Raw genomic sequence first — 13,047 nt, 5'->3', positions numbered from 1 at the left:
ATTCAAATGGTACTTATAGGAATTTTTTTGGTCAATTCAATCCAATTCATATCAAAACCGACAACAATGATGGAGTCCCTCAACAATTCTAATAATTTGAAACCTTGCCTAAGGTAACTCCATCGAGTTAAAAGAAATTTCAACACTATTTTAAGGGAAAAGATTGATACACTACCCTTGTACAGATTCTCTAATACCCTCATCAAATAAGAAATTGTGAGGTTGACATTTCTCTCTTCTATTTTAACCATATGGGCCCTATATAGACCCCATATGAAATATATCATTTTCCAACCTCTCATTGGTTGTAATAAGCATATCTATTTTTTTTTTGGAGATAGGAGGGGTATCCGACTTTAGGCTGATTAAATCCCCCCTGGGCTCGTATATGACCCTTGCGCCACGCACGAAGCAGGAGCTTCTGGGCCTTAGTGAGTCTCAGGCGGGTGGCCCCAAGAAATTATACAGCGACGAAGGTTTGATCACGAGACCTCAGTTCCTAAGGTGGGATAATGAGCATATTCCTTCCTAAACTACTGGAAACCCACTCCCCTAATCCAAATATCCCTTTCAAATACAAACCCCAAAAAATAATTAAAAGGTGATTAAACTATCTTAGCCCTTAATTTAAGTTAAACTCACACCACATTGTCGTTGGATGTGAGGTTAATGACATAAATAATGAGGTGTATGATGTCATTATTCTCCCTCTGGTGGCCAAAACAATGTGGGTTATATTATATGAATAACTAATTACTTCGTGGTTAGAACTTAGTACCGGGACCAATAGACCATATAGCTTTAAAAGGTAAAACACAGATCTCTAAATACAAGGCACTGTTTGATCCATGTGTGCTTGGATTAAAAAGGAATATTTTTTACCCAACTCCCCACAAGTCCACAAGGGAAGATGAAAAAAAAAAAAATAAAGGAAAGAAAAAATAGTTAATAAACAGAAACTCATGTGTCTCCAACTAATGTTCCTCTCCGCCTTTTCATGTCTTCAACTTCTTTTATTGTGCAAACCCGACCAGTCACCAGTTTAGAAATTGTATATTCCTTTAAGAACACAGCATAGGCCATAGGGTCTTCTTTTCTTCCAGGGTCACATGGCTCCTCTCCAAATATTAAAATGTCAGCTACAATGGATTCTAATATGACGGTTTCTAAGAACTATATCAATCTCTTAAGATCAAAAAAGATTTAGGGATCAGATATGCCCCCACCTTTAACTTAATCGTAGTTGTTCATATATGTTTGGTGGGCCATGTCTTGCTATCTATACCTAGTAGGTGCTTTAGTCCCCTAAAGTTAATCTATATTCACTTCAAGTCTCAGATTCCACAAGTTTACCAAAAAAAAAATGTATATTCTACATCCCACATAAAAAGTCCTAAATACCCCTATTTGTTGTGTTTCCCCCCCCTAATAGCCCTCCAACGCTTGAAATTACACACGAATATTGGAGGGAACCTTCTCCCAATCCATAATTATTAATTATAAATTAAATTTCATGAGCACCTTTGGAGGTTAGTCGAATGTGACAGACACCCCAAAAACTATCAATATACCAACCTTCCCCTGACGTTAAGCACCATTAACTTAAAAGTTAAAATGTCCATTTTACCCCTTTATATAAATAAAAATATTTTACTTTCATATTTTTTTCTCTTCAAACCGTGGGAGACTTGTGACAACTTCATCTTTGAAGTTCATAAGCTATGGGAACTCCATCTACGACGACTATCACTTGCAGTAACTCCATCTCTATTGCCTCTGGATTTTTATTTTTTGAGTTTCTTCATTCCTGGGAATGAGTTTGCCCGCTTATGGTGGAAGAAAGAGCTTATACATAATTGGGGAGCTTCCGTTTACATCGAAGGAGTTCAGCATTAAACTTGTGGAAGAAAATGATGGAATCAATGGTCCCAAGTAAGGGTTTATTGACCGATAAATATAAGGAAGTGATAGAAAATTTCTCTAGTTATGATTTTTTGTTTTGGTTTTTTAAAATTTTTTTATTGAGAAATATACATAGATACTCTGCTGTATAGTGAGGGTCTTCAAGAAGAGGGCTGGGGGGATAGAAATAGAATAGAAACATCACAACCATCGAAAAAGAAAAAAATAATTAAAAAAAAAGTCGATTATTTAAAGGGAAAGGAGAAGACAATACCTGACATGTCAGCAACACAACAGTCCACCGCACCATATCAAATACAAACCCACAAAACGCAGCAAAAGAATAGAACACAGCAAACAACAACAGATGAACAGAAAGGAAAAAAAAATAAACATAAATGAAAAATAATAATATTCCATTGATGAATCAGTGGCAATTGCAGTAATTTAGTAGAGTTAGGAGGGCAATATACAGTGACGTCAGCAAGACAGTCACTTCCACTGCCGGCGTCACAGTGCTTCCGTTTTGCTTCTTAACATTTCTGACTTCCTTCCTACCTCCCCAGACGAAAGCAAAGCACAAAACGCGAAAAAAAACTCCAAGGACCAAGACCGAAACCCGACAAAATATAGCAGTGGCATTACCCGTAATTATGGGAAAAAAGCATGTCCTTTTCGTTGGAACTCTCGCCCCAGCTTTTGTGATTTAATTAAGGCGCAATATTTTCGCGACACTAGCATCTCAGCATCTGAGAGAATCATATAACCAGAAAGCGAAGCAGCGAAGACGACCACACTACTCTAAGAGACACAGAAGCCGAACGTCGATCGAGAGAGATAGCGAGAGCGAGAGAGAGAGAGAAGTGGAAGAGACAGAAGCAGAGCTCAGAGCTCAGAAGTGGTTTATAAGGTTCAAGGCTTTTCTATTTTCTCAAGTTATTAAGTTCAGAAGATGGAGGAAATCATGGTGAACTACGAGATTAGAACTTGTGGCTTTGTGTAGGCTCTTGTCACGGAACCCTACTCAGCTGATTCATAGGGTTTCGTTCGTTCCTTCTTTCACTTCGGCTCTCTTCTTTTCTTCTCAACTTTTTTTTACTACTTCTTTTGCCTGAAAAATGAGCATGGGTACTCGGGAGTTGATTGCCGGAAATCTGGAACGGGCGAGGAAGAGGAAAGGTGGTGTCAGGACGAAACAGGCAGGAAGAGGATCGTGCCGTGGGAGTTAGACCAGAATCTGTCCGCCGGAGTATTCATAGATTCCGGCACTGAAGTTCTTTAGTTGTTGTTGTTCTTAACTTTACTGTGTTCAGTTCACTTTTCGAGATTTCTTCGCTGGAGGCGATGGGGTTCTTGTTAAAAGAAGCTCTGAAGTGTCTCTGCGGCGAGAATCAGTGGTCGTACGCTGTTTTCTGGAAAATCGGTTGCCGGAATCCGACGTGAGTCTACCGCATTTAGTTTCTCTTTTGTAATTTGTTCTGTGTTTTGTGCTTTTGGTTGGTGGATTCTGCACTTTCCCTTTTTTTTACTTTCAACGCTTTGTGCATTGGAGAAGCGACTATGTTTCTGCTTGTTTGTTTTTCACTTTTTCTGCTGAGATAGATTCATATCTGCTGTCCCTTGCTGTTTCCCTTGCTGTTTAATCCTTACTATTTTCCCTACTATTTTTCCTTTGAAACATTGATGCCTTTTTCTTTTTTAGGAATGTTATATTTTTGTTCTGCTTTGTCTTTGAGAATCTATTACCCTGATGGGTATGACACTATGGCCACTGAAATATCTGAGAGGTTATCTATTGGTTTGGATTTTTGAGTAATTGAGTGCCATTAGTGATGTATCTTTCATGCTTGATTCTTCTTTTTGTCATTATCTATTTCAAACCACTAAAATGTGTTGTTTAAGACTCTTAGGTTAAAGGCTGAATCTTTCTGTCCCAAACCTTTTTCCTCAATTTTCTTTTCTTTTTTCCTTTTAATCTTCTGATCTTCTCTGAAATAAGTTCTGAGAAAGTGACGGGATATTATTTTTCATCTTGAGTATACAGTTCAAGGTTATTGAAAGATTATGGTCAAAACACTTCCATAGATTACATGATTTGATAAGAAAAAAGAGGGAGAAAATCATGTTTCTCAGGGCCATGCCGTTTGTTTCTGTCAAGAGTCATTTTTATCTCTGTTATCTACTTTTAATTATTGAGCTTCAAGAAAGAGTTTTTCTTTTCACTATGACAGGCTCTTGGTTTGGGAAGAATGTCATTACGAGCCTGCACGGTACTCTTCTCTACTGGGCATTTCTGGACTTGAGAGCACAGAAGTGCTTCTCAAAGAGTGGGAAGAACTTGGGAGTTTCCCTGAAACTCAGCTTTATCGGCTTGGATGTCAAGTTGAGGACCAAGTTTGTTCTCTCATTAAGATGATGATGACTAACCAGGTCCATGTCGTTGGAGAAGGGTATGGATATATTTATTCTCCCATCTTCCATACTGTCTCAACCCTTTCTGTATAGTTTATTTTTTTGGCTCTAGGCATTATCAAATAAGATTAATAACAGTTATTTCACTGTTGCATTTCAGAATAGTTGGACGTGCTGCTTTCACTGGATGTCATCTGTGGATTCATCGAGAAAACGGCATGGGGGAAGGTCATCCATCTGAGGTACTGCTGGAACTACTACTGCTCTTGACATGTCAAATTAGGAGTGTAACTTCGTATGAACCATACGATGTCAATAAAATGCTATTGTTCTCTAGAGTAAAAGCTGCTGCTTCACTTGTTGGTTGAAACTTTGAAAATGGAAATTTGTGAAATAAGCTGGATTTTTTATTCCTTCTCAATGCTTTATGGCTGTCAGAATCCCTCTACTTCTTTTCTGGTTTATTTAGTATAGGAACTTGAGGGTTGGTTACAAAGTTTTGCATATTTGAGGAATTGATTGATTTCTGTGCTGATTGATCTTCTTCTTATTTAATGTTTTGTTTTCAAAGATCAGGAGTGGGTGGATCATGTCTGGATTTGAAACAAATTTTGTGGGGCTTATTCTCATTTTGATGCTTTCAGGTTATGGCTGAGGTGAACCACCAATTTTCAGCTGGCATGCAGGTCCCCCTCTCTCTCTCTCTCTCTATATATATATATATATATATGTGTGTGTGTGTGATGGATATGCATTTCTACAGGATTTGTGCATTGTTCTATTTCTGATTCCCCCCCCCCTTGCAGACAGTTACAGTCATTCCTGTGCTTCCACATGGTGTCGTTCAGCTTGCTTCCACATCAACGGTAAGTTTTTGTTTCAGTTCTTTAAGAAAAAATTGGATTCTGAGGAATACAATGCAGTAGTTGTTATTTTTGATTTCCATGGATTGTTTGTTTGACCATGTTTGGAATTTGGATAATCCCTAATCAGTTGGAATGTCTTAATATTTCTCTGAGATTGTAAGTTGACAGATAACATCTTGGGTTTGCTGTAGCTTGAAATTTTGCCTCTATAGGATTTTTGTAAGTTGTAACCATTGCTTAGATCTATTCTTTAAAAGAATATGGTGCTTTATTTACAAAAGAAAAGGTAAAAAAAAATACTGAAAATTATTCCTGTTCCTTATTATGTAAGTTATCTGATAGTTAGGATCACATATGTGGTTAATGCAGTTTCTCCTAGCTGTCACGTATTAGGAGTGCATTATTTCTGCAGTAACGGGCAGCACAGGATATGCTCAAGCTGACTTGATCTTGAGTCCATCTGTGAAATATCTCAATATCAGGACCTGATCCCAACAAAACACCCAACCGAGGGTCATGCTGGGTTGAGATTGAACATGACCAATTTTGAGCCCCATTCTGTGTATAATGTATTATGTATTAAATTTTTGTGCAAGGCCAAACTTATAATCAACTATGATGTTTATTTAGAGTGTATTGTATTGCTTTCGTCTTAAGGAGCATGAATTTAGGGTCTATAATATTACTTGAACCTTATTCTTGCTATCACTAAATTTTGGATGGATTGCTTACTTGAATTTTCTACTCTCATGTGTATTACTAAGCTGGCTTAAGGTCAGCTCAAGTTGGACTGGGGCAAAGCAAAGTTGTCAAGTTGATTATCAGATTGGATTGCATTGGGTTGTGTGTCCAAACTGTAGGTTGGGCTTGGATATGGCACCAACATTACAGAATTGCACATTAATCAGGCTCCGCATTTCAATTATATTTTCAATCTGATAAGTATGGGACTCTGTCTCATGACTACTGTAATATCGAGATACACCATACCCTCTTGATTTGCTTTTTGAATATATATGTCAACATATAGATTTTCACTACACAGTTATTCTGAACATCTCCATGCATTATTTATTTGTTTGTATATAAGTACTTCTTTTGGCTTCTTTCTTTGCATTCACAATTTTAATTTATTTTTGCTTCTTTTGCTTCAGATAAGGGAGAATATGGGTTTTGTGAACAACGTGAAGAGTTTATTTACACAACTAGGAAGTGTGCCTGACGCTCTCTTATCTAATAGTTATGTGAAGCAAGATCCTTGCCAGAAGATTGAAGTACCCATCTCTCCAAGTGTACCTGTCTTGGCAGACCAAACTTTTTGTAAAATGGCAAAATTTGCTCCGCTTGTAGGTGACAGCTTTAATCAACAAATCCTCTCATCTCAAGCTTCGGGAGTTGCCCTCCAATCTTCTCAGTCTTTAATTACACAGAATCAGGACAATATGCCAGCTAATACTTCAACATTGCGAACCACTTCTAGTGTGGCTCCATCTACTTTCAAATCTCTTCATGACCTCGTCCAGGCGACGGCTCTCCCACCGAGGAAGTCAAATGTTCCTCTCATTGGTCGACAAGAAACTGCATCCACCGGCTCTGAAGTGTTCCCTTCCAGTTCAGCTGGGCAGTTTAACCCACAGAGTTTTCCATATGATCCATGTTCCCGATCTGGTCACCAATCTACACTTGGGCAATCGAGTGTAAGTTATAGTGGCCTAACATTTATGGAACAACAGATCCTGTCAGGTAAGGGGTTAAGGGGCCCTGTTAACCATAGTTTACCTGCATCAAACAGCAGTGCTACAGAAGTAAGGACCATCAGAGCTGGTGTATCTAATTATTTGAAAGGTTCTGATACTACTTCCTTGCTTGGAGGAAGTGAGTTACCTAATGCTGGAAGTGGTCTTCAAACACTGACCTCAGATATGCGCACACGTTCAATCCCATATAGATCAGCTGACATAAAGTCTAATTGCATTCCTCAAGAGGGAAATGGTTTTCGGTCTAATTCATCCAACACAAAGGCTGTTTCCTTGTCCACCCATGCAGATCAATCAAATACAAGTGACATGCTTCGAGGGAGTTCCCATCAAAGCCATTCCTCCACTGATGGAAAGCATGATCAAACTGAGTTTTCTGTAAGAGAACATGGAATGGAGAAGGATTTGTTTCAGGCCTTCAATATCCCACCAGGAAATCAGGATTGTTGCATTTCTAGAAGTGGGACCATGTCTGCCATTATTCAAGACTGCCTGGTGACTAGTCAGGAGTGTGAGAGGGGAACTGCAGCTCCACAACCTGTCTGTGAGGATGCATGTGTTCGACATTCTTCAGGTGAAGACTTGTTTGATATCTTGGGTCTTGATTTTAAAAGCAAACTATTATGTGGCACTGGAAGTGATGCAAGTGTGCACAGTTTGGGTACAGACATTTCCATGTGTCTAACGCAGATAGATGCTGGTTCTGATTTTTATGCGATAAATGATGGGATCTCAGAAAGTGGGATTTTTTCTGAAGCTGGGACTGACCATTTGTTGGATGCTGTGGTTTCAAAGGTTCAGACTACTTCTAAGCAGAAAATCGATGATAATGTGTCTTGCAGGACGTCAGTGACAAAGTTAAGTAGCTTTTCAGTTATCTCGGATGCTCCTACATCTGGCCATGTTAGTATTTCTGATCAGATGAAGATAGATATGTTTGGTCTGCCTCCACCTCCTACGACGGTAGAATTAGCGAGATCAAGTTCTTTTAAATCTGGATGTAGTGTGGATAATGCTGGTGGGTCTCAAACGAACCCAATTTATAGATCTCAAATCAGTTTATGGATGGAAGATGGCCAGAACTTGAAGCAAGAAAATAGTATCTCAACTGCCAATTCTAAGAGACCCGATGAAACAGGGAAAGCAAATCGCAAAAGGCTTAGACCTGGAGAGAGCCCTAGACCTCGGCCAAAAGATCGTCAGATGATCCAAGACCGTGTGAAGGAGTTGCGGGAGATTGTACCTAATGGTGCAAAGGTGATGTTTTCTTGATGTTTTCCTGTTCTCTCTTGCTGCACTTCTAATCTTGCTCACTCCTGATGTTGTTCTTTGTTTCCTTAATTTGATTGAACAGTGTAGCATTGATGCACTGCTTGAACGTACTATTAAGCACATGCTCTTCTTGCAAAGTGTGACAAAGCATGCAGATAAGCTAAAGCAATCCGGGGAATCCAAGGTTTGTTTGGTGTGCCCCTTTCTTTGTTTAATTTTATCATCCCCTTTCACAAAGCTATTTGGTTAAGTTGTGTTAGAGAAGACGGATTCCTTGTATGCGGCAATTCTCTTCCACGTACTCTAATACCTGAACTTAGAATTTGTCTGGTAACAGAGACAAGCAGTGTGCAATGGATTTTCTAGGACCTTAAGATGTTTGGATACGTGACTGTATTGGCAAATGGAAATTGAATATTTAAACTGAACATAAAATTCCTTAGCAGTAGTCAAATAGAGTCTAATTATGTAGTTTTGTCTTCTAAGTAATGGAAGATAGTTAAGTGCAAAGTATTAGCTGTCTATCATCTTAATTTGATTTTAGTATTGTTTTCATTATTTTAATAGATTAAAAAAATAGGATTTTGATTTCTTCTGGAGCATAATTCACATGATAATTTGTTACTCATTCATAATGATAGAAACAGTATTCATGGGGCTGAGCCACTTAGTTGGGAAAAGATTTATAGGAAACATTGTATTTAGTGTGGCAAGGCATGATATATCATATTATATGCCTAATTGTAGAATGTGTTTTTATTCTATTGAGTGAAACATATTTATATTAACATGTCTAAGGTGGGGGCTCTGGGCTCTGGGTTGGGGCTTTTTTTGTTTTTTGTTTTTTTTTTGGGGGGTGGGGGTGGGGGAGATTGTGGCCCTACCAACAGTTGGATGGATACAGTACCATAATTGTCAAGGCAACTCAAGACAGTGGAGTGACAAGGCGCTCAAGTATTATTTATTTTCCCATTTCTATCCCATGATCCCATCAATTAGTATGCTACATAACATGTATACTTATACCATACATATCAAAAATCAACATTAAGCCACATCAACTCATCAAGAATCAACATAGAAGCCATAACAATGAAAATGAGTAATTATTTAATAGTCCTATTGTTTCTCAATAGCTAAATTCTAGTAAGCAATGGTTCTATATTTCAGACTTAACACAAAAAATCCCACATCCTACCATCAGAAAAATAACAAAATTGAGACCAACAAATAAATCAAACAAACTGGGCACTTACTGTTAAGCTCGTCAAGCCATCAACCAACTCTCTTGAAAGTGGTGCGTCTACTGTTATCATAGATGATGAGGGCACCCAGCCACCCACAGCACCTCTGTAGTAAGCAAAGATGACAATCTTACAATCAGTAGGAATGAAACAGAGAAGAGGTGAAACTTGAAAGGTAGAAAAAGAATTGAAGAAAGGAAAAAAAAAGAAGGGGAGGGGGGGGGGGGAGAAGAAATGGAAAAAAAAAAGAAGAGGAAAAGCAAGAACTGTTGCAGAGAAGAATTAAGAACTGAAGAAGAAAAAAAAGAGGGGGGAAAAAACTACAGCCCAACGAAGAAGAGAATTATGGGAAAAAAGAAAAAGAGAGAGAGAAGTATAGGAAGAGGAAGAACAGGAGAAGAGAAGAAAAGGGGGGGGGGGACATGACTTACAACTGGAATCAGAGGTTGCTGCAAGGATGCTGCTTGTCGGAATCAGAAGCTGCAGCTTCCCCCCCCCCCACAGAAGAATCTCCGCCAAAGTATTGCCCGAAGTGGAAGTACGCTGTCACTAGGGTTTGGTACTTTCGGTGAACCACAATTTAACAATGAAGAAGGGAATGGGTTTGATGTTTTGTTCTTTTTCGATTTTTTTTTTAAACTAGTGTTGGATGCTTCTCATCTGTATGATATTTACCTACACAAGCAAATAATATTGTTAGGAGTAGCATCTGTTTATATATGTATTAAAAAACTCGTAAGCATAAAAAGGCGACTGCTCAGACATATAGGCATCCTAAGGCATTCAAGGTGACACCTAGGTGTAGCTTAGAGCACCAAGGTGTTCACCTTTCAAGACTCCAGCAAAGCGAGGTGTTGCCTAGGCCCTATATAAACGCCTGGAACACCTAGGGGCTGCCTAAATGATCCCGTGACAACAATGATTGTTGCCCTCTGGATTGGTCCCTCGTCAAATTTTATGGTCCCCCATGCATTTGACTTTTCCCTTTGTAGTTTCAGGATTTCAGCCATCAAAGTGTTGATTTTGTAGGAATTTATGTCAAATACTACAGAAAATAGTTTAGTTTTGCCAGATGGCAAAAGCTGTTGGGCTGATACTTATCATGACCAGGAGGTTGTGGGCAGCATTATTGGACCTTTTTTGTAGGCCACCTGAGCTGCCATGAAGCAGATTTTGGAAAGCCTAATCAAGTCTAGCTGGAGGACTTACCCAGCATCTGGCTGCCTATATATGAGATGTTAATTACAGAACTAACTAAAATACAATAGAAGTATCTTCTGAGACCTTACTGGCAAAAAAAGAGAAATGAATGGGAGGTATTCTGAGACTATATTTCTTGGCTTTTAATGAATTTACAGATTATCAGTAAGGAGGGTAGGCTGCTAATGAAGGACAAATTTGAGGGAGGGGCAACCTGGGCATATGAAGTTGGTTCCCAATCCATGATCTACCCAATCATAGTAGAGGATTTGAATGCTCCTCGTCAGATGCTTGTGGAGGTAACTATTATTGGTTTATGTCTCATCACCTTGGTTTCGGAAAGAGCTGATTTAATGTTTCTTATTGTTTTCTTTTGTAGATGCTTTGTGAAGATCGTGGTTCCTTTCTAGAGATTGCTGATATAATCCGAGGATTGGGATTGACCATTCTGAAGGGCGTGATGGAAGCTCGGAATGACAAGGTGTGGGCGCACTTTGCAGTAGAGGTAAAACCATTTGACTATGGATCTTTTATGGCCTTCCCTCCCAGTGTAGCTCGTTTGCCTCTTCATTTAGTATCTTGCTTCCATATATTTTGGTTCCTAAATCCTAACGACTTCTGAAGAATGCTATATTGGGAGCCTGTTGTCATGGGGCTAATTGTTTCAATGCCTTGCAATCTTCTGCTGTTCCATGCTTATGTTGGAACAATTTGATGATTCCATGATATCATATGTCGTAGTCTGGTTGTTTAAGTGGATAGATTCATTCCTAAAGAACTTGTTAAGGGCAATATTACTTTACATATATGCTTCCTTAGATGTCAATGTTGATCCTTTAATAACCTATTCGATTCATTTTTTTACCACAAAAAAAAAAGTAGTTGATGCATTTGTAGGAGGACGATCTCTCAGAGACCCCAGCTTGTTGGATGGAGAATGTTGGGATATAAAATTGAAGCAAAAAACAAATTGAAACTTTCCAACTAATACCAACAATAATTGTGTTACTAAAAACTTACTACGCTATACAAATTTGTGTTTGCATAAACCCATGGCTTTGTAATAGTATAGTTCTTCCTCACTATTTTAATTTAAGTAGAGTTCTCCTCTCAGAAGTTGGACATTGGTCAAGGGTCTCCACGACAATGCTTTGTCTCTCATGTTACCTGTACTAATTATCTGACTGGGATCCGTCTGGGTGCTGGCATAGACCCACAGCTTTGTAATAGTATAATTCTTTATCACTATTTTAATTAAGTTGAACTCTCCATTTATTGCCTGAGATGATGATATGCAAGTCTGACATCAATTCCTTCACTTATATCTGAATTTTGTGCATGCATATTGGTGATCTAGGCCAAATATCCCGAGTAATCTTCAAATAAAATACCTCTCTTACATTTTCATTCTGTTCTGCTTACAGGCAAACAGGGATGTCTCAAGGATGGAAATATTTCTGTCGCTTGTTCACCTGTTAGAGCAAGCTGGAAAGGGTAGTTCACCAGCACTGAAAGGCTTTGATAGCAGCAGCCTGATGGTGCATAACACTTTCAACCAAGCATCCATACCTGCGACAGGTCCATGTAATAGCTTGCAGTAAGCTACCTTGTATTATCTTTCTTGAATCTGGGCATGTTGAGAGCGGGCTTGGTCTTTTTACCTGCCATGACTGACATGAATTCCAGTCTCTCAGGTGATTCCAAACTCTTAATTGATTCGTCCTCTGTGAATTGGACTGTTAACTGACCTCAGTAGAGTGAGTGAAGCTGTTTAGGTGGTTGTTAGCTCTTCAAACCTGTAGAATGGATTTTACCATAAAATGTTACTTGAAATGTGCTGATGAACAGTTTGCTCCAAAAATCAACTATCCGTACCTCAGAATTTTGTGCAGGACTTTGATTGGTTGGTCATGGAGGAGGAAAGGGGGGGGGGGGGGACCTTTCTTTTTCTTTTTGGTGGGCATTGGTATTGGGGTGTTACTGGCTTGTTATAGTTATTTGGGAGCAGTGGTATGGCTGTCTCTGGTTTTATAAATGTAAAGAATGGGAAAAAGTGGGATACAAGAATGGAAGGGTTGGGGTGTATATTTATCAAGCCTTAGATTGTGGGCAGGTTTCCTACACGATATATTATGTACTTTGGTTGTGTTTTATTGAGTGGTCGGTTGTCTTTATCTTCATAGGCCACTTTTTAAGTTGCAAGGTCGTACTGCACTACTGCGTAGTATGTCAAAATCAGAATTTCATTTAATTCCCAACGAACTTAGATTTTATTGTACTTTGGATACAGATCTTTTGATTTAAAAAGTAAATAAAAATAAGGATTAAGTTTCTCTCCACCACCCGGTGAATGGATTTCCACAATCCTAGGGTTGGCAAACCCCTCTTAGGTTT

General features: G+C 38.8%; 1 protein-coding gene across 2 annotated transcripts; it reads left to right on the top strand.

Annotated features, from left to right (window-relative positions):
* The first annotated feature begins 2,743 nt into the window (after nucleotides 1-2,743).
* LOC122667311 (transcription factor LHW-like) lies at nucleotides 2,744-12,833 on the top strand. 2 transcript variants are annotated; one of them, XR_006333785.1, is made up of 11 exons: nucleotides 2,744-3,341; nucleotides 4,134-4,352; nucleotides 4,475-4,556; nucleotides 4,959-5,000; nucleotides 5,121-5,180; nucleotides 6,335-8,194; nucleotides 8,292-8,393; nucleotides 10,812-10,952; nucleotides 11,033-11,158; nucleotides 12,078-12,347; nucleotides 12,421-12,833. XR_006333785.1 is itself a non-coding variant. In XM_043863570.1 (10 exons), the coding sequence occupies exons 1-10, from the start codon at nucleotides 3,247-3,249 to the stop codon at nucleotides 12,252-12,254; spliced, it is 2,904 nt and encodes a 967-aa protein (XP_043719505.1). In that variant the 5' UTR covers nucleotides 2,744-3,246; the 3' UTR covers nucleotides 12,255-12,833. The 2 variants fall into 2 exon arrangements, 1 of the variants encoding a protein (XP_043719505.1); XM_043863570.1 differs by having other exon boundaries at nucleotides 12,078-12,833.
* The last annotated feature ends 214 nt before the right edge of the window (nucleotides 12,834-13,047 follow it).

This window comes from Telopea speciosissima, chromosome 1 (assembly GCF_018873765.1).
Source record: "Telopea speciosissima isolate NSW1024214 ecotype Mountain lineage chromosome 1, Tspe_v1, whole genome shotgun sequence".
Classification (NCBI taxonomy): Eukaryota; Viridiplantae; Streptophyta; class Magnoliopsida; order Proteales; family Proteaceae; genus Telopea; species Telopea speciosissima.
Note: the sequence above shows the minus strand (reverse complement) of the source record. Positions and strands in the feature narration are given on the sequence as shown.

Excerpts from the sequence above, each read along its gene's own strand:
- LOC122667311 (XM_043863570.1), top strand. The coding sequence starts at position 3,247 with ATGGGGTTCTTGTTAAAAGAAGCTCTGAAGTGTCTCTGCGGCGAGAAT. Across the intron at positions 4,557-4,958 it reads GGGAAGGTCATCCATCTGAG|GTTATGGCTGAGGTGAACCA; the intron begins GTACTGCTGGAA and ends TGATGCTTTCAG. Across the intron at positions 5,181-6,334 it reads AGCTTGCTTCCACATCAACG|ATAAGGGAGAATATGGGTTT; the intron begins GTAAGTTTTTGT and ends CTTTTGCTTCAG.